We start from the raw sequence: 25,735 nt of genomic DNA, 5'->3' as shown, positions 1-25,735 counted from the left end.
TACTAAGAACAGTTGCAAATAGGGAAAAGTATGCCTCGTAGAAGAACTGATCGGTTCATTATCAAGTTTTGTTTAGATCCTTATAATTTTAAAACAGAAATAAAGAGAGAGCGAATAGATAAATAGATATATTGAGCTATTTATAAAAGAATAAATAACAAAATATTTGAATTATATAATGGAAGCTATATTATTCAAACTATGATTATAATATCTATCAATCAAGCTTAATACAAGTTCCTTTCGATGTTGCGACCTCAAAGTTAATGGAGAGCCAATACCCAGTTTAAGTTGTTGCATTGTTATCGCTCTTATGGATTCAACTAATATTTTTTCAACTCCAATAGTGAACCCCGACCGTCACCCACATTCTAACTCTTCGGCGCCGTTCCTATCTTCATGGACCGCTTGTGATAGTTCAACTCCGACAACCATATCCACATGCGCGCAAGCGTCGTCCCCCTTGTTGGGACAATACTTTTGCAGTCGACATAGACCTGGTTCCGTAAGTAGGTCAGCCCCACTGCTGCGGACTTTTCTGACCCCCACCCAGACTGCACATACGCCCCCACATCCCGTCGGCTCCGACAGCTCCCTCCTACCTTCGCACACAGCGGCGCAGCGTACGCAAAGCACCTGGTGGCATGTGCCACCGTCGCCGCCATCACCTCCGTTGCTGCCGAATCACTTTCACTTATGCTGCGCGCGTCGGGCCGTGTTCTTGTGCAGCTTTGGCCCGCGCCACCGTAAGAGACGCACACGAGACGCGTCAACCGCTAGCAGCGTTTTCCCTTTCGAACTCAACACATTGCGGCCTCCAACTTATTTTGAGGGTGTTGCGCTGCCGTCAGTTGTGTGGCTACCCACGGGGCGTCAAGTGAAGTAGTGTCACCCAGGAGGGGAGCTCCGATAAGGACGGAACGAAACAAAAGTGGGGGGGGGGGCTGATAGACGAAGAAAGAAAGAATGAGAGTGGCCGCGGCCCTTCAGGAGAGTTCGAATGGCGCGCGGGAGCTAGTGGAATAAGGAACGGCAGTAGAACTGCATCGCGTATAATACAATAGTAGCAATTATATGAGTAATATCAGGAGTAGATTAATCAGTCTCGATAATAGCTGTAATAAGGACGAATAGTCGCAACAAAAATTCGGACGCGAAGTGATCGGTTGTGTGTATGTGACTCGTACTTGAATCAGTGATTCGATGACGCGACTGCTCCAGAATCGGTCTAGTGTCGTCGTGATTCATCAGTGACGTTCTTCCTGGTCTTTCATTGCATTTCGGCAATAATCAGTTGCGCCTTCAAGGCGCGTCTTTGCGACGGTCACGGCTGCATGTTGCGCCCGGGGTTAGATAGTACTCACCCGATATGTTATTGGAGATGGAGCAGCACTCGGGCCTCATATCCCTCAACATGTCACCGTTTCACCTGAGCCCCCAGAGCAGTCCTCAGGATGCAGGCAGTGCGTCTCAACAATCCCAACAATCCCACCAGACTCATCAGTCCCACCAGTCCCATCAACCGCATCAGTATAGTCCCTCAACCTACGGTAGTTGTGTGCAGAGCCCGGGCTCGAATCTTTGCCATCAGCAACAATCACAGTTAGGCCAGAGTAGCCAGGGACCGACAAGCTCACATTCGGGCCCACAGCAGCAACAGCCTACACAGCAACAAACACCCGGGACCATGTCTGGCTTCGAAGCTGTTTTCTTTGACGGAACCAGTCTCGAAGAGCGTTGTCCTATGTGCGGCGACAAGATGTCCGGCTACCAATATGGGCTCCTGAGCTGCGAGTCCTGCAAGGGCTTTTTCAAACGCAATAACTCGCCATGCAGTAGCAAGAAAGTGTACACGTGTCTTTTCTCGCCGACAGGTGGCGGGGGCCCCGGCGGCAACTCCACCGGCCTCGAGCCCAACAGCTACGCCGGACCCACGTCCGGCGGAGGTGGCAGTGGCACCGGAGGTAACACTAACGGTGTCGGCGGCAATACCAGCAATGGCACTAACAGCACCGGCAACGGCAGTAGCAACAATAGCAACAACAACAGTGGTGGTGGTAACGGGAGTACGGGCGGAAATGCTAATGGCGCAGCGTCGGGCGTCATGTGCCACCCGGGCCTTACCGGTCAAGTCGGTGTAGGCGTGGTCACAGGCTCAATATCCGGACCATCAGACTTTCCTGACACGAAAGACGTGATCGAGGAACTTTGTCCTGTATGTGGCGACAAGGTATCGGGATACCATTATGGCCTTCTTACTTGCGAATCCTGCAAGGGCTTCTTCAAGCGGACTGTGCAAAACAAGAAGGTGTACACGTGCGTAGCTGAGCGATCGTGTCACATAGACAAAACTCAAAGGAAAAGGTGTCCCTTCTGCAGGTTTCAAAAGTGTCTCGAGGTTGGCATGAAGTTGGAAGGTGAGTATCTTGTATTTTCTTTTATCTCTCATCTTCATTCTCGTTCCTTCATTTTACAAGTGCATACGATGTATGTAGTAGCACGCACAGATCTTTAAAATTTCTGTATATCTCTTATATTTCTTTCTCCCGGCTTCTATCCGCCCCCCCCCCTAAATTACACACACACATGATATATATATACAAACATTTATATATATATTTATATTTATATATATATATATTTACATATATATATTTCACCTTTTATCTATGTTTATTTATGTATATTGATTTTCATTTTCATCTCTATCTTTGTTTCATATGAATTAAGATATCATACTAAATTATAATAAATAAAGTATTTTGTTTTTTCTCAATAGAACTGGATTTATTAAATGTAATTTTATAATTTTGAATATTGCATTAATGTGAATTAAATTAAAATATGAAAAATATTAACCAATTTTATTTACACTGTGGTAGTTGTTTTTGTTTTCACTTTATTTTTCTCCGACATCTGTATTTCTATCATTCGTTTTGACTAAATTTGTATCATCCCATTTATCAATTTGAACATGAAAAAATTTCTGCAAAATTTTGGACTTAACAATCATGTGTTATTAAACAGTATTTACACTTTCCATATTTTATTATTATTTTATTGTTATTTTTTGCGATCATTAAAATTTTACAATGCAGTATGCTATTTCTTGCGTACAATTTTATTTTACGTTTCATTCATTTATATAAAAATAAATTATTTTTATAATCAATTTTATGATTATAATATTCACATACAAATTAAGAATATGTTAATACTTAAATAATAAAGAGTATTGTTATTACTGAATTATAGATAAGTGAGTTTTATTAATTATAATTGAAAAGGTTTCCACTTAGTTATACATTTATAAAGATATAAAGTCGTAACAACTTATTATTTTCATCCAAATAAAAAAGGACAATATAAAACAATATATAAATGGATCATAAATATATAAAAAATGCTGAATAACATATATGATTACAAAAATATTAAAAATAATAAGAAATATTTTTAAGCTATATAAAAATTAAGTATATTTGTGTAACCAATAAATTAAGTTTAAAACATTAGGAATTAATTATTTTTACATTTATTTTACAATTTTAAATAAGATTTGTTATTTTCCAACATATCGGAGCAAGTATCGTAAATATATATCAATAATATTACATTCTTTATTCTTGTGTCACGGTGGTGCACATATTAACTTGCATTCATGTACAGTCGGTATGATAGATTTTATATACCAACCTTTAAATATCATTATTCAATATAATAAAATTAAAATGTTATTCTTGTTTTAAATTATTTATATATTAGTCGCTACTTTTTACATTTGAATAGAAAAATGTATCTATATATATGCGCACATATTTATAAAACTAAATTTATATTAAAAAATTATATAAATGATGGGGATTTTAAAAATATAATTTTGCTTTAAATATTTGAAGATTTAAATATATTTAAATCTTCAAATTTATATTTATCTTATAATTTAAATAAATTTAAATTTAGTAAATTTTCTGTCATTTTCATAATATTAATTTTATATGAAAAAATTTTAGCGGAAAGATTTTCTATGTACATAATCTATTACAAAATTATCAAACTATCAAATTAATAAATACCTCAGTCTTCATTAACATCTAGGAAAAATCACAAATTCAATATATATTTAACAGTGAAAAGTATCACTTTTTTCTATTATAAATTTAGTAATATTTGTGTATATTTTTTAAAATCTTAAAAAAATAAACATTTGTTTCTATAATTTTCTTTTTACTTCAGTAATAATAATTTTTATTCTGTTGCTATGTATACATTTATAAATTAAAATTAAAATTTTAATTATAAAGTTTATTAATATCATAAGCAAATTTTATGTTGCATTAATTCATAAAAATACTAATGGCTCATTTTATAATAGTTTCCGATTGGTTCGATTCGAAGGTTTTTAACATCTGAAACTAAAATCTGTTAATATATAATATATAACAATTTACACAAATATAAATTAATATTGGATAAATACAATTCAATGAATAAAATTTTAATATATAAAATTTAAGAGAAATATATTATCTTTAAAATTTATTTGAATTTGACTTAATAAATGAAAATATATTAGTATAAATAAAATTATAAGAAAATGTATTGAAAATTTATTGTCTCTTATATGCTACAGTATTTTGAACAACTACTATATACTGTTTAGATCGACATAAATGCAATAAAAATAAAAACATTATCAGTTCTCTTTCTTTGTCTATTTCACTTTGAATTCATTATTAATTCGTAGCTCCGTTTTAAAATATTGTTATTACTAGTGTTACATAATATAAAAGTATTTTAAGTTGATGAAAAATAAAAACACATTTTTTATTTATAAATTTCAATTACATATTTTTGTTTAAAATGCATTATTTAAACTCGATTATTTTCCTGTTGTACTTTTACCAGAAAGTTCTTTTTTCTTTCATTCTAACGTTTATCTATTTTCTTTTTTAGCTTCATACTTAATTAGTTTAACAGAAATTAGTTAAATTGTTATTTCCTTAAAAAAAGAAATGTAATTATTAATTACTTTTAGTGTAGAATATATGTAATGTATTTGTAATACATGCATATAAGTAAAAATTATGATAAATATTTAAATTAAAAAAATAATTTGAATTTTATGACATTTTATAATACATAGATATACCAATTTAAGACATATTATTTTTCGTGTCAAGAATACATTGGTATAAAGTTATAAAAAATAAAGTACGTAAAACCACTCAAAACAGATATAAATCTTTATAAAAAATCATGATTCATTAATCCTTTTGCCCTTATTTTTATTTATCCAAATACTTTGTATTTACAGTATTATCTATATTAGAATTTTTATATTTTATGTTTTCTCTAATTAGCTAATATTTTATACGTTTAAATTATTTTTTGTAATGCATAATTTGTTTTTGAATAGATACACTAATACAATTAAAGTTATTCTTTTAATAATTATATAAATTAATCAGTCTCTAACACGATTTATGATTGATGTTATAACATTATTAAAACAAATATTAAAAATATACAACTTATATAATTTATTTTACAATTTTTGATAAAGCGTTAAATATGTAACAGAATTTTTAACATATGTTTAATAAGTTAAAAGAATAAGTAAATCAAATGAGAACTGTGGTTTATTTTTAACATTTAATTTTAAACTGTTTTTTAGAAAACCATAACATCCAAAATATTTATTAGATTAATAAAACTAGAAAATACAGTTACAAGACATTGAATAATGTTAATTTTCCATTTAATAAAAATAATTTTTTTAATTTATTAATATAACGTTAACTACGTCATAAATGAGTTTTAATCATCTCTGTCTCGTCTTCAATGAGCTATACCTTTCTTATTTACATATTATTTTTCAAAAGATATATCTTCATAGCTATCGCAATATATATTTTTTGTTATCGTAAACATTTCAAGTTTTTGTTATTTTCTATTCCTATGCAGTGTACCAAGGTAAAGTCATTTTATATGTTTTTATAAGATGCATACGCCCCTTTAGCTTAATAACTAATTAATATGTAAATAAAGTAATGGAAATTTTTCTATCTAGAATTTGTAAGCGAATGCAAATAACATTAATAACAGAATTAATTGGTGCTTTTATTGATTCGATTAATCAGTTAAGCTAATACTAATAAACAAAAACAATGATGTTCATGTGCTACATGTTATTTATGGATTCTGAATAGCAGTAGGTTCAAAAAGCGACGAAGTAATAAACTGATCGAATGGAAGTGACATGAGTACGATAGACGTGTTATATTAATAAAAATAAAACGAAGGTGAAAGAAGAATTATGAAATATATAGAACTTGATATCTGGCTGACTTCTTTTCTCTCCTTTTTTCACTTTGATAGCGTCAATGCATCTAGTACGAACGACATTCGATGGCTTCGCATTAACTCTCATATTCTCGATATACTCCAACGCACAAGATGATCGCGTTTTACTTTTTATTGCCTTTAGATTTCATTTTTGTTTAATGTCGCCCAATTTATTCGGTCTAATGTAGCCAATTATCAATTTAATTTCAAGTTTTTATATTGCTGTTCCAGCATCTAAGATTTCAAACATCCGCTTAAAATATGATGTTTCGCTCATGTTGTGTATCACCGCGCATAACGTGCACTATAAAGTACCATGGATCTTCTAGAGTGAGTCTTGAATTAATCGAATAAAAAAGGCGCCAAATATTAACTTGGCTGATTCTCAATATGTCAAATAAACCGAATTAACTTTGATGTAGAAAGATTTGAACTAAATGTCAAAAGGTATTAAAAATAACCAATTTTAAAATAAAATAGTTATTACATTTACTTAAGAAAATCTATATTACACATTCTTAGTTGATCATTTATATTTATTCGTATTGATAGCCAATAAAAGCAAGAGTAAAGTATTAAAAAAGTAAAGTCAGCAAAGTTGAAAGTTTAAAAATAATATTTGATAAATTACCAAATTGAATTCTTTGAACATTAATAATGTTGATTAAAATTTAATTCATTACATGAAATAATTAGTTTGATTATTAGAATATTCGATAATAATTTAATTACAAATTTATATTAAAATTTAAGTATGAATAAATTAAAATTTTTTATTTATAGTTCAAAAACAATTTTGGAACTATCTGACTATCCGACTAATCTTTTGATGTAAAAATGAAATATAAAATAGCGTCTATTATTTAAAATATTGATGAATTTCATTTATTCCAGTGTCTTTGAACAAAAGTGAGAAAACGAGAGGTGATGCATTATAATTTCGTTCTTGAATGAAAACTAGGTCCTTCAAAAATAGAAGTCTTAAATTCACAAATAAGTGTTTGTAATTTCGAAAGTATAAAAACTCATAGGTTTTAACACATTATTGTATTTTAAAGCATGTGTACGTTCGAATTCGTTGTGTATTCAAAATTTTAATATATTAAAATTATCTATCTCTTTTTCTTTCTATTTCATCTTATTTCTTCTTTCATTAGATGTTCTCATTGTTAAGTTACCTATATTATATGTGTATTCCAATATAAATTAAAAAGCATAAATTGTTAATATCCAATTTTACATCATACTTATTTATTAACATTCGCATTTCTAGTTGTAATTTTTTGAAAAACATACAGATACAAATTACAATTTCAATTATATGCATAGAGACATAAATTTATTAAAATGTTAACAACAAATTTAAAATACTTTTGTATTCTGACATTGCACAGAAAATGTTTATTATGCTAGAATAAATGATTAATATTCATCAGACACGTATGAATTAATAAAACTTTTAATACACATAGTAATATAGTTTTTTCGTGTATTCTTTGACTAAAAATTCAATATTTTCTAATAATGTAAAAAAAGGAATTATTATTAAGTATATTAAATTTTATATTATTTAAAATATGTTGCTTTTAATCCTCGAATATAGGATTTATAAAAAATTATTATTTATTTATATTATTAAAAGTTAATAAATACATTACTTCATACAAGTAATAATATATAATTTAGTGCGGTATGTTTTAATTAAACATCTTTAATTATAAGTACATTATTGTTAATCTGCAAATAAAATGTAACTATCACATTTGAATATCATATTACGGAAAATAAATAAAATTAATTTATCATTTCTAAGTAATAACTGATTAAAAAAACATAACGGTACTACTTTAAAAAGCACTGGTGAAAAATTGACATCGCAGGTTTTTGGGCGTTCTGGCAGCATGCACACATGATGTATAAGATAAAAAAGATATAATGAATTCATAAGTGTGTGAGATGGCACGAGATCAATTAGGAAAGTGAAGAGTTGCAGCAGCACTAATGGTAGCGATTTGTCGACTTTTGCATCACAAATACTTGCACTACTTTTTCGCCATAATTCAACTCAATAAGCTTAAAAGCATATATTCAGGTAATTAAACCGATCTATAAATAGTTTCTTTCGCACCTTCTTTCTTTCCCTCTCTCACTTTCTCCTTTACATACACACAGTCAAACATGTACACGTGTGCATGCGTATACAAATGCTTTTCTTAAATAAAGTTCAAATTACCAAACTTGTATATTACAACAAGAGATTTTGAAATTACTCTAAAAAGAATTATTTTTGAATTTATAGATGTAGATTGGAATTGTGAGATTAATATGTTAAATAATTCACGACTTAACTATTTATTAATATAATTTTTATGTAACTTTTTATTCTGTACTCAAATTTACATAGTAGTGTATCAGTTTAGTTGAAAATATTATTCTAATTTTAGAAATTTAATTTTACATAGAAAATTTTTACATCATATATTCAAACCAAACATTAAACTGTTTTTGTCTGCATGATTAACGTTATATACATCATGATTATTTACAACAATTATACAATTTTCTATTGATAATTGAAAACTCTAAACTAAATACAAAGAATGAAATAAGGGTTATGTTCTAAATTAATGCTCAAGTGATTAAAGTTCTCATGCAAAGAAGATTTCTAGATCAAAGAACAGAATCAGAAACAGTAAGAACCGCATATCTTCGATTGACAGTAAAGTAAGCTTAAATCTTGTCTAGTATTTTATAACCAAAATTTATAAGAGTCTAAAATTGTACATTGGAAAATTAATCATTGTGTCAAATTGTGAAAAGTTTTAAGCATTATAACGTATAAATTTAAATCGAAATAAACTCTTTAACTATGGCATATATTGAAATTAACTTTTTTTATTCTACACTATTTTAAATACTAATTAATAACTATGCAGCTTGCATATAACTTTTTACACGAAATATTTTGAGTTTAGAAAATGTTTCTTTATCTTTTTTAGTATGTACAATGCAATTCGCAATTATATTATCTTGCATTGTATGATGAAAACAATAAAAAAAAACGTTGAGGCTTACCTAAAATATTGTTTGCCTTTATTACAGCAGTTATTAGTATATATGGTTTGTGATTTAACTAAACTATAAAAAAGAAAATGTTCTTAGCAGATATCGATTTTAGGTTAACGTTAAATTATAAAGTATAAATTATATTTACAATAATGTTATTTAGTTGATTATAATTATTAATTTTTATAGGGTTCTTCATTCAATAAGATTTCCTTAAAAAAATTAATTATTTTCATCGTGATTGGTATATAAAAATTATGATGACTAAAAAATAATTATTTGTATGTCATTCTTATTTCATTTTATACCAAAAAAAATTTATGTAGTGTCCTATTTTATCAATTTTATTAGATGTACTAATAAAATACAACAAATATACTAATTATTTTAGTGTTTAATTATTTAGTATTCTAATAGATTTTGTATTTATAAATAAAAATAATTTTAAACTTATTATTTATTAAAAATATAGTCTTATTATGTAGTAAATATAGTAAAAATTGAAGGTATATAATAAAATTCATGATCATATACTTATATTTTGAATGCGTAAGTAAGGCGATTATAATAAATTTTGGAAAGTTTATTAATCTTTTATGTATGTTTAATTTTTTCTTTGTTTCCATCAATTAAATACAAATTTTTAATTCTTAATAATTTATTTTTAAATTTTATTCTTTATATTATTATTTTTTATATAAATTTTATTTCTTTAAATTATTTTCTTTGAAATAATAACAACATTGAAGGTTATTAAATACAAATAAACATTTTAAATGATAAGTAATGAAAATGAAAAAATTAAGTATAAATATAATAAAGCTATGTTATCTATATGTCATTATTACGTTGAATAAAATGACTTCTTATAATAATATGTTTCTTGGATTTAAGAACAGCGTACTGATCTCTAAAATAATTTGCATATACAAATTATGGTACAAATTATTTATGTTCAAGTTTTACACTAAACAGAATGAATAAAAACATTCATATATGCACTCATATAATTTCTTAGTTACTTTCAAAAATTTGACTAGACCTTAAAGAATTTTTATGAATTATGATTTTATTTATTTATTGCATTTGCATCTATTCACTTTAAAATGAAGTATCAAATTGAAATTATGAATAGGAAATAATGTTTAAACCATTGAAAATCCTAGAAATAATATTAAACGAAACATTTTAATTATACTAGTTTAATAGTTATCATGATACAATAAAGCAAATGGATTTAAATGAAAACTAAAATTATACAGAATTGAATATTTAAAGGTGAAAATGTCCAGTTGCAGATCGTTAATATGTATATATTATAACATAAGAAATTTATTTCCTAACCAGTCAAATAAGGTTATAAATATATTGTAAGTATGAAATAATAATGATATATGGCAACTAAGGTAATATAATCATAATCATGATTCATTTAACAATTTAAATAATATTTTATTTGAAAGTTGAGATAAGAATAGAAAAAAAAATAACTTGTGCACACATCAGAAATATGGAGAGGGAATACTTACTATCAGGTCTCGGACTATTAATTTAAAAATACATAAATTTCATAACTTTTGTATTATGTTGAAAGAACTTCAAAGAATTGAACTTTGCATACTGTAAGCTGACCGATGTTCGCTTTCTGGGCTTCTCTGCATGTGCTTCTTATGCATTCTTGTATTTTTGTCCAAAGAAAAAATCGAAAAGAACTTTCAAAATTGTATGATATCCCTTCTGTACTCCCTTACATAAGGTATCGTAAGTGAAATGGCCAAAATGAAGAAGCTTGAGTCCTCCAATCGTGACGCGATTAAATCTCAAGCTCTAATCATCCGAAAAAAAATCCTTCTCGATATTTTCATGTTTCTGATAATATGTCAAGAAATCATAGATTAATCACTATTATAATTATTATATATTAGAATTATAGTTAATTATAATGCAGTTAATTATAATAATTTAAGTTAATTATCATTAATTATAATTTAGATTCTCACTTATCAATACATATTAATACATGCATTTTTTCCTATCTTTGATAATTAATTCAAAAATATTAAATTGTAATTATAGTAAAAATATCTTCAATACTGCAATATTAACTACTTAAAATATTTTTGAATATATTTAACATAACATTTTTCTATTTTACTTGCATTTCGAGCAACAGAAATTTTCAGAACATTTCTTTTATCATTAATATTACTTAAAAATTACTTTTTCACCATTCTTTTGAGTTCTTTAAAATGAAATAAACACTTCGCGTTATTAAATTAAACCAACATTCTTCCAAAGAAAAGTTAAATAAATAACTTCTTACTATTTATTAATAAAGAGTTATTCAAACTCATTGATAGTTGATAGTAAGAAAATGAACTTCATTTAGTATCCATTTTAATCTAAGTTAACCTAAATTTACTGATGTTAACAAATTTGTAGTTATGAGTTAAATTATATTAACTTTTTCATAATAAATATCAATGTAAATTAATTTTTAAAACTTAAACACTGAAAATATACTCAATTAATGATTTCATATAAATAGTCTTCATATTTATTTTGCTGATTCAAAGTATTTAAAATTAAAAGCAAGTATTGTATCAAAATTAGGTATAGTGACAAAAAGTACATACTCATTTGAAATGTATAATAAAAATCTATTCACAAAAATGTTACCAACTAAATAATTTCTAATAGCTCCATTTTATAAAAGGCTTTAATTATTTGGGATATCATAAATAATATATGAAATGCTGTACGCAAAACAGTGTGAGAAAAAATATCATAAATTCGAAATAATGTTAAGTCGCTAAATTACCGTTAACATAAAACATTCAAATTTGAAAAACTGATATTTTTCGGTGTTCTTTTATCATAAATTATAACAATATTTCACTAACTAAAAAACAAGATTAATTTTTAATTATTTTAGACTTTTATGAATTATTTTTATTCCATTGTTACTGTTTCTTTTTACATTGTAAAATAATTTTTAACTATCTGTCAATTCTTGTATATTAAGCCATTCTACATTTTATAAAATGAGACATACTTGTACGAAGTATGAATTTGTACATTTTAATATCGACGTCAATTAATGTTTAATAAATTATTCAAAGTTTTATGTTAAAAATTATTTAAAAATTATTTTACTTTATTAAAATTATAATATTTGGATTTTTAATAACCTAAAATTTAATAACCTAATGCATATTTTTCAATATTTTCATAAAATTCACACTTAAAAACAAAATAATATAAAAATAAGTAAATTATTTTCTAAAAAAATTATTCTATTAAACTAAAAAAGTTATTTTATATTTATCAATTTTATTTCATGAATATTATTTATTTGCATGATAATAACAGTAATAGAATTGTTGTTTGAAATGTAGATATTTATAAAGCCCATTTATATTTTTGTTTTATAATTATTGTAGAAAATATACTTAAATTTGCAAGCTCTTTAATATACATAGTAAATCGTTAAACATTTATTCATCTGTACTAAAAGATAAGCAGAAAATTAAATTAGAATATATTTAAATAATTGTTAACTGTATTAATTACTAATTCGTTTGAATAAATTTTAAGAATGCTTGGTCATTTCATTGTCTAAATTTACATCGTGTACTTTTAACTAATGAAAATAAATAATATTGATTTATATATTTCATAAAATTAAATACATATAATTATTTATATACTTGATAAATAAATTGAAAATATTGAATGATACCGCTACTGTTGTGTACATATTAAACTCTTAGAAGTGTCACATGTATGTGTATAGGATATAATAATATAGCTATTTAATAACAATTATTGTGTAAATTTAAGTTGATAACAACTAGAGTTTATAATATTTATTAGGGCGGTTTGAAAATTGCGCCAAATATCAATTACGATTTTTATACATAATTATTCAGTTTTATGTGTTTGAATAGGAATATGAGTGAACAGTAAAGTTTATGAAGTATACTGAAATCTACCAAAAATGAACGATTTAATGAAAATAAACGAAGCCAATTCCAGTTATTTATTAAAAATTGAAACGCAATATTCGTTAAGTTGCCGTTGTACGGTTCTTGTACTATTTCTTTAAATATACTCTATTCTAATATTAAATTGTTCTTTTTAAATTTTATTGAAAAAGAATTATTAAGCGTAAAATTACAAAAAATTAATTATATAAATAAAAAGCATATTTTGTGTCAAAAGAAAATTTTAACTGACTGTTAAATAACAAAATTTGCCATATACATTAAATTAAAATATTATATTTTCAGTTGATTTAAGAATTTTTATTCCCCTTTACAAAACCATATATCTCTAGTGATTACTGGTATTATATAATAACTGATGTTGACAAGGATCAAATAGTTCATAAAGGGCATTTAGTTTGGCAGAGTAATACTAAAAGAATCGGTTGTATCAATTGCCGAAAACATATTAAAAGTACAATTAATGATGTAGACATTAAAGTTATAAAAGCCACGCGTGAGAAGAAGTGAACAAATTTGTTTATGATTTTATAACTGCTTTATTTAAGTGAACTTTCATTTTCATTTATCTATTCATTGGATTCATATATATATATATATATATATAAATTCTATTGTTTATAAATTTCATTGAAAATATGTTTTAAAATTTTAACTTTTATTTTCTTTTTTTTGTAAAGTTTATTTTGTATATATATATTAATAATTTATATATAATTGTAGAAAAAAATATATTGTATTAATTCTTAATATTAAAATAATTGAAATATGCGAACAAGTACTATTAACATTTTAATTTATTTTAATTTGCTATTCAGTAATAATAAATATCAACATATGTGTACATTATGGAATAGTTAATTCTTATAATATACTTTATATCATTTTCTTAGTAGCTGCTTTAATATTCATAAACACTTTCAGCATATATATATTTTGATAATTAAAAAATGATTATATAAATAATTCATTCATTCACTGGATTTTTTTAAGAATAAAGTGTGAGTTATTGTAAATTATAAGTACAAAATAAATTAATTAAATGACTTAATGGCAAAATATTTTTTCCATTATTATAAATGAATTATTGTAAATAAAAGATATTTTTTAAAATGATGAAAATATTTACAAGTGTTAAATAATAAAATAAAAACATATATGTTTTAGCTCCTTATATTTAAAGTAGAAGTAAATCTCATTATAAAGTTATTTAAGAGAGGAGGAGGTTAGTGGTAAAGGAGGTAATAGTACAATAGAATAAGCAAACTGTATATCTAACAAAAGTTAATTTTTATACAATTGATATCAGTTTTTAGTAATTTAAAAGTAAAAAATTCTAGTTGCTTGAATTTAGTTAATTAAAAAAGTGAATGGTCTTATTAAACCAATTCATAAAATCGTATAGCTCGCTTAATCGTTAAATTGAGTAAATGCCAGTCCCTAAATTGTATATTTTTCATATCCAAAAATATATTAATTATCTCATCACTTACATAGGCTATATAGCTTTTATATGTTTTATTTATATCTACTCCATTGATAACTCTTTTAAAGTAAATCTTTTAAAGTAAAGCCTACTGTAGTTCAAAAGATATATTATTTTCAGTCGGATATTATAAAATATTTTTTAAATATAATGCATATTATTTACATTAATATAAACTTAATGTATAAAACTTCAACACTGCTTGGATACATATCAAATCGTGTTCTTTAATCTTTGCTTCATATAGTATAAATAATTTTTAGATGCAAAGGAAATTTATAAATTTATAAAATTTATAAATACTATTATCAAAAATAAACCTACTTATACTCAGATATTTTAAATTCAAAATGAAAATTGTTTAATGTTTTGACAAAAATTTTATTAAGTTCAATTTTATAAAAGACCTCTAGATTAAAAAATATCTTTTATTATTAATATATTTCAGTATTTGATAGATGTGTTTATTGTTGTCAATATTTGTTTGTGCAAACGTGGTTGATTATTGCATTTTCGATATATATTTACATATGAAAAATTTAATATTTATCCGAAATTTGTATTGGAATATTTGAACACAGCTACTATATTCGATCAATTGCAGGTGTCAATTTATTTACAATTAAGAATATAATTTAATACTACTCTATTTACATTTTAAATTATGTTCGTTATATGTTTTTTAGTTGAACATGATCTACTCATTGTATTTACGAAGTCTTTTTATTTAAAAATAATATCAATTTTTTGTTTGCATGATAATTATTAAAATATACTTTATAATATTCATAACGGCTGATACATTTGTCCAATAATTGAAAAAATAGCTTATGGTAAAATACTTATAATTATCAATATTTACTATCATATTAAATATGATTATATTTTGATTGGTCGTTTATTGTATTTATTTAATTTCTTATTGTTATTTTTTTTATTCAATTATAGTAAACTAATAATATATCTATTTATATTCCAAAAATTTATACATAAAATGATAGAAATTGATAATTATAAAAGTAATTAACACATATTTATACTTAATCGAAACATATTACAATTGCTTTATTTTTATAATCATATTTTTTATTATTATAAATGTATCGCCATTAAAAAATGATGAGTGTTTAATACTTTAAAAAATATATAATAGTCTTAAATGTATTGAACCTAAATTAAATTAAATTAGAGTGAAAAAAAGTAAATCGAAGCATAATAAAGTAGAAAAGAGACACTAAACATTATTTAACTTCAAGAATGCATTGATATATTTATAATTTTTCTTCCAAATAAACATAAGGAAATTGTTTTTAGCATTCGATAAATTTGATAAATAAAGTATTTGACACCTGATATACGATGGGATTTCTTCATTGTTAGCAATACTAAACATCTGATAAGCGAAGTTGATTCGTTTGCAGTGCTTTTACGCAGCTATTTGGAGGAAACTGAATTCAAGCCAAATGAACTGAATATTGTTAGTATACTAGTTTTTCTGCATGTATACATATATCTCAGCTCTGTATATAATATACAGCTGTTATAATTACCGTGTTTTCTCCTTATTACTCGAAAATGTCTTAGTGGGTAAAATTGCACGTTTCGTCAAATATCAAGTATCTGTGTACAAATATAGTAACACACTCCGTTAAAACGAAAATAAGTAAAAGTGAGGAGAAAATGTACCCGCTAATGGGAATATGCATAGAAGCCAAACATGCGTAGGTTCGAATTATTAGTCTGAGTGCAGTTTGCAAATACAATTAGATTGTTTTCTGGTAGATTAGAATGGTAATTGGAGTTTATTAACCCTTGCTGTATCATATCTTATTTAGGAATTTTAACATTTTCTTTTTTTTTAATTTATTACATTAAAACAATGCTTTCTTTATTTGTATTTCTTTTATTTGTATTCTAAATGCATAGCTTAATTTTCATACAACTATCTTTGTGATAACTACAATGTTGTGACTTTAAGTTAAAAGATAATATGTAAGCACGGGTCTGATAGGAAGGCGTCCTCTTCCATTTTCTTTTTTTCCAAGGTACCTCAACAAGAATAGCAATTATAGTAATCGGTATGGATAATGGTAAATACAGAAACTGGATTCATATAAGTTTCAATGAACAAAGTAGATTGCCTGCTCTAAACTCCTTTCACTTTCAATGAATTCTTCGAGACTTCATTGCTTTCTCTCTTTCTCTTTCTCTCTCTCTCTCTCGCTCTCTCTCACTCTCTCAACTCATGGAAGTGTCTGTATTTGAAAAAATCCATGTGACTTACATATTTATTTTGATGTTCTAATAATTTAATGAATGCGATTAATTGTCGACTAAACAATCAGATATATTTCTGCAAAGAATTATAATTATCTTTTTAATTCTTAAATAATTATTATAAAAGCAGTATGATAAGTATAATATATTATAAAAGTCATTAGTAATCTTCTTCATTAAATGATATTTTGTATTTAAAATGCATAAGTAAATCATATTAAACTTTCGCAAATAATGTCTACGTTTTCAGAGAAATTTAGCACTTAAATTGTAGAAATAGCATAATATTATTCAATGTATACATAATAATGTGCAAATTTCTTTATATCAGAAGATGGTAACAGCTCTATGCTATTAAAAATATAAAATATCTTGGCACGTTCATACATGCGAACATATGGGTAGTAACAAACAAGGTTTATTTCTTATTTTTAAAATAAAAAATATAAAAAGTTGTATTGAGTATACTACGAGAAAGTTAAATCTGGTATATTTAAAACTTCTATTTATTTCATGTGTTCTTATATACTCGAATAGACACAAAAAACTATATGCTATAAGATATATAATAGAAATAAGTATAAAGGTCTTTCATTAAATTTATAAAAATAAAATTATTATATACAGATGCATTATAAATTTGCAAATATTGTTTGAAAAATATTTCAGATAAGCTACTTGAATTATATAATATTATAAAATTAAAAATTTATAAGTACAATTTATTCTTCTGTAATCTATAAGATTATTGAAATAATATAACATATAAACACGTGCATGTCTATAATATTAAATACCTAATTATTTAATAATTTAAACAAAATTAATTTCTTTTCAATGCAGTGATTACGCAATTCTACAAAGATGTTGAATATTTATATAAAATAATTAAGTATGAAGAAAAATATTTTTATTTTGCGAGTTTTTACAATATTTATGGAATCTAACAATACATTTTTAAACATTTTTTCCTATTAAATTCATAATATTACATTGTATCTAATATAATAGATTTTATTAAAATAAAAAATACTTTTCAACAGTTTAATTTTTGTCAGGTAGCACTAAGATTTACTCGAATGAAACTAATAGCAGACTTATGAAAGTAGATTAATAATGCATTCTTTTTAATATTAACCATTTCATAGATAATTATGACCTTTTGCGTAAACAAAAAAAGTAAGGCAAATGAATTTTAAAAAAATAAATAAAGCGAATTATATTTCAGTTGGTAGATATCAGCATTCAACAAAAACATTGTATATATATATATATATATATATATATGTATATAAATTTTAATTTTGTTTACAAGATGTCGATTAACAGAGAAGTGGAACTAAAAAGGTTTCTCCCTCAGCCTTTGTGCCCTACTTCGTTTTTGATTAGCTAAACTTCCGCGTTCCACGCGTTGCGACCTTAAAGGAATAGCTCTACTTCTAGGCACGAAACAAGGCTGTGTAAACCACTATTAAACATTCTTTGATATGTTATCAAACTGTTTATTTAATGACTTATTTTTATTACTTTTTTCTTTTTTTGTTTTAAAATTTATTTTTCATTTTATTTATTGTAACTTAATTATTATGTATAAATATTATTTCTGATATTAATTTATTTTTTACTCCTATTGTAAAGAATTGTATAATGAGTTTATTTTGTAAATTATTTCTATTAGTTTAATGATTTATTTAGAGTTTTATGGATATTATTTTTGAATCAATTAATATTTAAGCATATTTAAATTGGCTTTAGAATAAACTTTTTCATATAGAATATTTTTTTTGAGATTTATTTTAAACATAACAATACCAATATTAAGCTGTTATTGTTTTAATTAAAAATGCATTTATACATTAATTTTAACTACTTGATTAAAATAATTAAAACCTTACGAAATATAAAAAGGATTTTTTAATATAGTAACTACAATATGTAAAAATTAAACACTACTAGAACTAATCTAAAATACTAAATCTGTTGTGAAGTGTTTCAATATGTATTTAAATTTTATATAGGGAATAATTTGTATATTAAATAATGCATTGAATATATAAAATTTTCTTTCAATATAATGAAATGAATGCTTTTTCATTCAGTTTTCTTATAAACATATCTAAAGGGATTTTTCAATGTATATTACATAAATTGTAAATGAAATAGAAAGAAATTAAATAATAAAGTTAAGTACTTGTATAATTACAGCGGTCAGAGCAGATCGGATGCGTGGTGGCAGGAACAAATTCGGACCGATGTACAAACGCGATCGGGCGCGAAAATTACAGATGATGAGACAGCGACAACTTGCTTTGCAGACGATCCGGGGCACTCTTGGTGATCCGGCTAATTATCCCGCAACGGTCACGCCTTTTTTGCACATCAAGCAGGAAATACAGATACCTCAAGTCTCATCGTTGACGTCTTCGCCGGATTCATCACCCTCGCCAGCAGCTGTGGCCGCTGGCCTTGTTACAACACAAGCTACCAGCGTTTCCGGGGTAAGACTTTTCCAATATTTTTTATAGAATAAAATTCACAGAAAAATAAAAGCTTGGAACATGTCAATGCAATATAATTGGTTTTAGCCAAATTAAATTTGTTTACTAAACCTAATGAATGTACTCAGATTTAAAAATATATTTTTCTATCTAATTATATTATGTTATATAATAGTTTAAATATTTTTAAATTTAATAAAAATGTAAGAGAAAAAAATAAGTAATATTTAGATTAGATGAATTGATACGTTACCTGGAACATTTTGTTAATTTGAGTGCAGTATTCCAAATTTGAAAACCTTGTCTATTTTATACGTCATTTACAAATTTATATTAATTATTGTATATAAAAATTGAACTTAAATTAAACTGAGATTTACTAATAAGTTATATGAATTAGGTAAATAAGTATTTCTAAAACATTATATTAATAAATAACTGAATATTATAAACAAAGATAGTATTATTCATTATGATAATATATTGGATTACATCGCATAAAAAAAAAGTTTTATATATTGTTATAAGATGTATTTTAATTTTTCAGATTTAAGTCTTTTCTCAATTGAATTATTTCATGTAAATGTATAATAACTGGTTAAAAAATCGATAAAGAACTCTATATAGTAAATGAAGCATTTATTTTAAATCATATTATCTAAAATAGTACTTAACTTTTGATTTTTCATCATAACATTTTATTTCTATCTGATTTTTGTAATATTTATTAAACTTCTAATTTAAAAATCGGAAACATAAAAATACATATTTTATTAATTATTGTGAAAAAATAGTTTCTTAAAATTTTCAATCAAATAAATTATGTTCATTGAATTTTTATAAGATCTATTTATTGATACATTATTTATTTAGAATTATCTTTATCATTAATTATTCTGTATGTACTATGAATTACAAGATGCTCGAAGTATTTAATTTCTTGAAAGTAATTATTTTAAAATGAACAGTGATAAAAATTGGATAGTATAAAGCGATAATCGGGTGATAGGAAATAACGTTATGATTACAATTTTCAACAATATTTAATATTTTATTTTAATATATAATTATATAATTATATACAAATAAAATATTTAAATTATATTTTATTTGATATTTTAAGTTCTTTATATATGTACAAATTATTGGATAATTTCAACATAAACTATAATACAACATATAATATTTTAAATATTTAAAAAATGCCAATATTTTATGCAAACATATTTATAATAAAAAATTCATAACATTATTTATCTTGAAATGTTAATAGCGAATAGGCTTTCAGCTTTAATTGTTTTTATAAAGAAATGTTTTCAGAAGAATGTATCATTTATAATATATAGATAAATTGTAATTTTTGAAATATAAAAAAAAATCAGATTTTAGGAACATTAAATATTCTTTAAATTGAAAATGTAATTTATTCATATGATTTAAACGGAATGTGTAATAGTGAAAATATATTTACCAAATTCATCATCTTTAATTAAAAATATGTTTCAAATTCAAATTTTTTAATTTGAACATTTTTAAATCGTTTTATTGTCAGTTTATATACTTACATATACTTGTAGAAAGTTTATCTTTTGAGGTTACAAAATGTTTATGAGAAGCTAATCCTATCACATCAAATACAAAATTAGAATAAAAATAGAATGTTTAATTTTATTACAAGTATTATAATGAGACTATCATCTAGAATTCGATTGTTTGAATATCTACTCTAAGTTTCCATATGATCTTTTATTAATTTAAAGTTTCTTTCGGATAAATTCCATTAGGATATGAATCTAAAAACAGATTCGCAGTTTTTAAAAAATTAAAAATAATGGTAGTATTTTATTACTTGTTGTAATAATATGATACGATAATGTTTTATTGAAGCCCTTCTCGGAAGACTGTTATTTTATTCTTACGATAATATACTTTAAAGGTTTGTCTTGGATATAAAGGGTCAGTAAAATTAATTTTTTTTATATTTCGTAAATACTTAAGATTAAGAAAGTAGCGCTTTCATAGCGCAAAATTGATATGAGTTATTAATTGAAACTTATTGATGTGATTACAGAGCGGACAGCATCAAATGATCGCACCCTCTTCGCAAGCCTCTTTGACTTCAGCAACAAGCAACAGTGGTCATTTGGGCCATGGGCCTGGAAGTGCCTCCGGTATCATTGACAGTGCCAAACTTTGGCCGGCCAATTCAACGACGCCTAGTCCCAAAAGTTTCAGTGGCTTTGAACAACATTCTAGCCACGGTAGTCATTTACATCCAGCTAGCCTTGCAAACCATCACCCAGCCGGTGCTGCCGGCACCCCGGGTAACGCTAACGTGCCTGGTCAACCAGGCAATGGCGTCGCTATTAAAACTAGTCCTATGATTCGAGACTTTGTGCAAACGGTCGACGATCGTGAATGGCAAGCTTCTCTTTTTGGTTTGCTGCAAAACCAGACGTACAATCAATGCGAGGTCGACCTGTTTGAGCTCATGTGTAAGGTCCTTGATCAAAATCTCTTCTCTCAGGTAGACTGGGCGAGGAACTCTGTATTCTTCAAAGATCTCAAGGTGAGTTGTTCTCTCTATAGTTTACGAGTAAAAGTAAGAAAAGAAATAAAGATATCTTTCACAGCTTCAAATGTATTATTCAAATTTTTATTTTTACTTAATAAATTTTTACAATTAGGTATAGCTACGTAAATTTAGGAATTTCTGTCATAAATATTCGATATATTAAATTTTATTATTTATATAATAAATATTCTTTATAATATTAAAATTTTAACAATAATTTTGATCGTACAAGAAAAATTATGCTTTTGTTATGATAAACAAACTTTCATTATGTTCCGTTTGTTATATATTTATATATAACTATATATACAAATTCAAACAGAAATAGTAGCTGCAATCGAACGAAAAGTATATTTGATATTTTATTATTTTTTATTTAATCAGTGTAGTTTTTATGCATTAAAATAATGTATTCTTATATTACAAAATATAATAAAGGCATATTAGTTTCACAATTGATTTATTCTATATTTTTCAAATTTTATTAGATTTATTTTCGATTTACAATGTAAATATATGTATGGCCGTCAATAACGGATTTAACTAATAAAATATAAAAATTTATATTGAATAATGATTGAATACTATAATGATATATTGTAATATATAAATACCGAAAATAATTGCACGAAAAATTAAATATAACACTAAAAAATATGCGAAACAACTTACGGAATGAAATAATTTTTTCAAAATCCTAGACATCTGTTAACCTGTTATTCAGAAAGTAGCGTTTATTTAGGAATTTTAAATCTATACATCATCTACGAAATATTCAAAAACATATGCATATTACAAAAGTATAATAAAATTCTTTTTAATGAAATTTTTTTAGTATTTATTTTATATTTACCAATTTTACCGTAATCATCGAAATTTTATTTACATCAATTTTTAAATTGGATCGAGACTGCTCGATTATTTATTCGGAATATGTAAATAGAATAATGAAAGAAAAGTAGTTTATTAGAAACGTACTTTTGAAACGAAAAATTAATTACAATTAAGGAAAATGGTAAGAAGTCAGATTATAAGCAAAAATTGGTGGTATAAACAACATAATAAAAATCTAAAAAGTATTATAAAATAATTTATTATCATAGAATTAAAAATTATTTTAATTATTTATATATTTATCGTTGAAAAATATATAAATAATTAAGTTATATTAGTATACATTTAAGGAATTTTCATCACAATATCACAATTTATAATTACTTACTACTATTAATAAAAATGTAGATCCAAAACATTGATAAATATATTTCATAATACTATATCATATAAGTGTTGGGTAATAAGAATTTTAACAGAAAAAAAATTATTACAGATGAATTTCCTTATATATAAATACTTATACTTTAATTTCTTACTTAGTAGATAAATGATTGCTTCAAATTAGTTGAGTCAACATCAGCGAAAAAGAAAATTGTTTTCTTTATTTTAAAAACTAGATAAAGAAAGCAGATAAAAGAAGTCTTGTAATTAATACTTAAATACAAAAAATAACTTTTTATTTTGACCTTGTTCTCTATAATAACCAAAAATGCGGGAGATTCTGTGAAATTATTTGATGATAAAAATGCTACACGAAAAAATTATTGAAGGGAAAAGAGAAGAAAATATATGAAAATATTACGGGTTAAAGAGTATCTTTTATTGAGAGGAAAAACTTGGTGTATATTAGTCACTAGTAATAAGTAAGTCTCTGTTGCTGCTTGGTTGTCAGAGCATTTGTTAGATGGCAACGGAGGGGATGTGAGGTAACCGTGACGACGGCGACATTGCACAATCGTTGAATTCAAGCATCGCCTCACATCTAGGTCATAACAAGATACGTTTCTAGGTTACGGCAGTTACCCTAAAGCGGGTCCATATTTCATTATTTAGTTTCTCTCTCTTACACTCTCTCAATCATATCTTTCCCTTATTCAGTTTCTTCAAGCATATAAATCTATACGCTTTAATCAATATTGATATCATTTTCGTTTATCTTTCTTTACGTTTTATATTTATTTATTTTTCTGTAGTAAATATTTGTACTTTAATTATTGGCTTAATGGTCTTAATTTATATACTACTTCTTTCTTATTTATATTTATGTATGTTCATATTTAAATACATATTCAGAGGTTTCGTGTTCATTTTACTTGTATACGATTCGAACGAACCATACACTTAAGTATGACTGATTGGGAAAGATTAGCATGGTAATGTTTTGTGAAAGGAATTTTTATAGTTGTCCTATATTTATATTAAAGATTATTAATTACTAGATTTTAATCATATGTAAAAATCATAAAATAAAGATAATTAATATGTTTAAAATATTAATAATATATCTTGTATTTTAAATTTATTTAACTTAAAATTGTTTTATATTTTAAATACAACGTACATATTATATTTGATTTATCAGAGCGTAGATTAAGACATTTTAGCTAAAATTCAAATAGAAATGAATAATATACATGCATCATCTTGATAATTTCCTATTTTAATTTTACTTTTCTACTGCGGATAAAAGAAAATAGAAGAATGTAGAATGGACTTATAAAATTCCTTTGAATCTAACTAATCCAACTAACATCTTTTATTTTTTGGTATTGTACAAAAATTTATTGATTTTGCCTAAATAGGTTGATGACCAAATGAAATTACTTCAACACTCCTGGTCAGATATGTTGGTGCTCGATCACCTACATCAGAGGTTACATAATAATTTACCCGATGAAACGACGCTTCACAACGGTCAAAAGTTTGATCTTCTTTGTCTGGGTCTACTTGGAGTTCCATCGTTGGCGGATCTTTTCAATAATCTTTCCTCAAAACTTCAAGAGCTCAAGTTCGATCTTTCTGACTACATCTGCATGAAATTCTTAATGTTACTTAATCATGGTTAGTTTACCTTTTACTATTTTAATTGATATTCATTTAACGTAAGCTCTTTTTATTTTCTCCTGACTGATAATATCGATTCGAGTTCCGTTAATATCGATGTTAACTCTTGCATAATTTTGTAGTTGATAAATCAGCAAAAGTTAATTTGTTGTATATTAAAAAAAAATCACTCATAAATATTACTTCTTTTTTATCTAATATGCTTCGTGCTTTGCAGATGTGCGTGGACTGGTAAACAAGAAACATGTTCAAGAAGGTCATGAGCAAGTCCAACAGGCACTTTTGGACTACACTTTGACCTGTTATCCATCTATACCAGTAAGCTGAGATGTTGATTTGATTTCAAGTATTACAAAGATTTCTAATGTCTACATTTCTTTACTTTGGATTATAGGACAAGTTCAATAAATTGTTAGCAGTATTACCTGAAATTCACGTGGTAGCAAGCAGAGGCGAAGATCATTTGTATCAGAAGCATTGTAACGGAGGTGCACCTACGCAGACACTTCTTATGGAGATGCTGCATGCCAAAAGGAAATGAAAATGAAGTCAATGACAGCACAACGAAGCGTTGCTG

The 25,735-nt window shown here is 25.6% G+C and overlaps 1 protein-coding gene across 1 annotated transcript; it reads left to right on the top strand.

Moving 5' to 3' along the window:
- The first annotated feature begins 221 nt into the window (after window positions 1-221).
- ftz-f1 (ftz transcription factor 1) lies at window positions 222-25,735 on the top strand. The gene is made up of 6 exons (XM_011505430.1): window positions 222-2,417; window positions 19,390-19,682; window positions 21,754-22,251; window positions 24,897-25,155; window positions 25,376-25,476; window positions 25,553-25,735. The coding sequence occupies exons 1-6, from the start codon at window positions 1,370-1,372 to the stop codon at window positions 25,697-25,699; spliced, it is 2,346 nt and encodes a 781-aa protein (XP_011503732.1). The 5' UTR covers window positions 222-1,369; the 3' UTR covers window positions 25,700-25,735.

This window comes from Ceratosolen solmsi, unplaced genomic scaffold (assembly GCF_000503995.2).
Source record: "Ceratosolen solmsi marchali unplaced genomic scaffold, CerSol_1.0 scaffold94, whole genome shotgun sequence".
NCBI classification, from domain to species: domain Eukaryota; kingdom Metazoa; phylum Arthropoda; class Insecta; order Hymenoptera; family Agaonidae; genus Ceratosolen; species Ceratosolen solmsi.
Note: the sequence above shows the minus strand (reverse complement) of the source record. Positions and strands in the feature narration are given on the sequence as shown.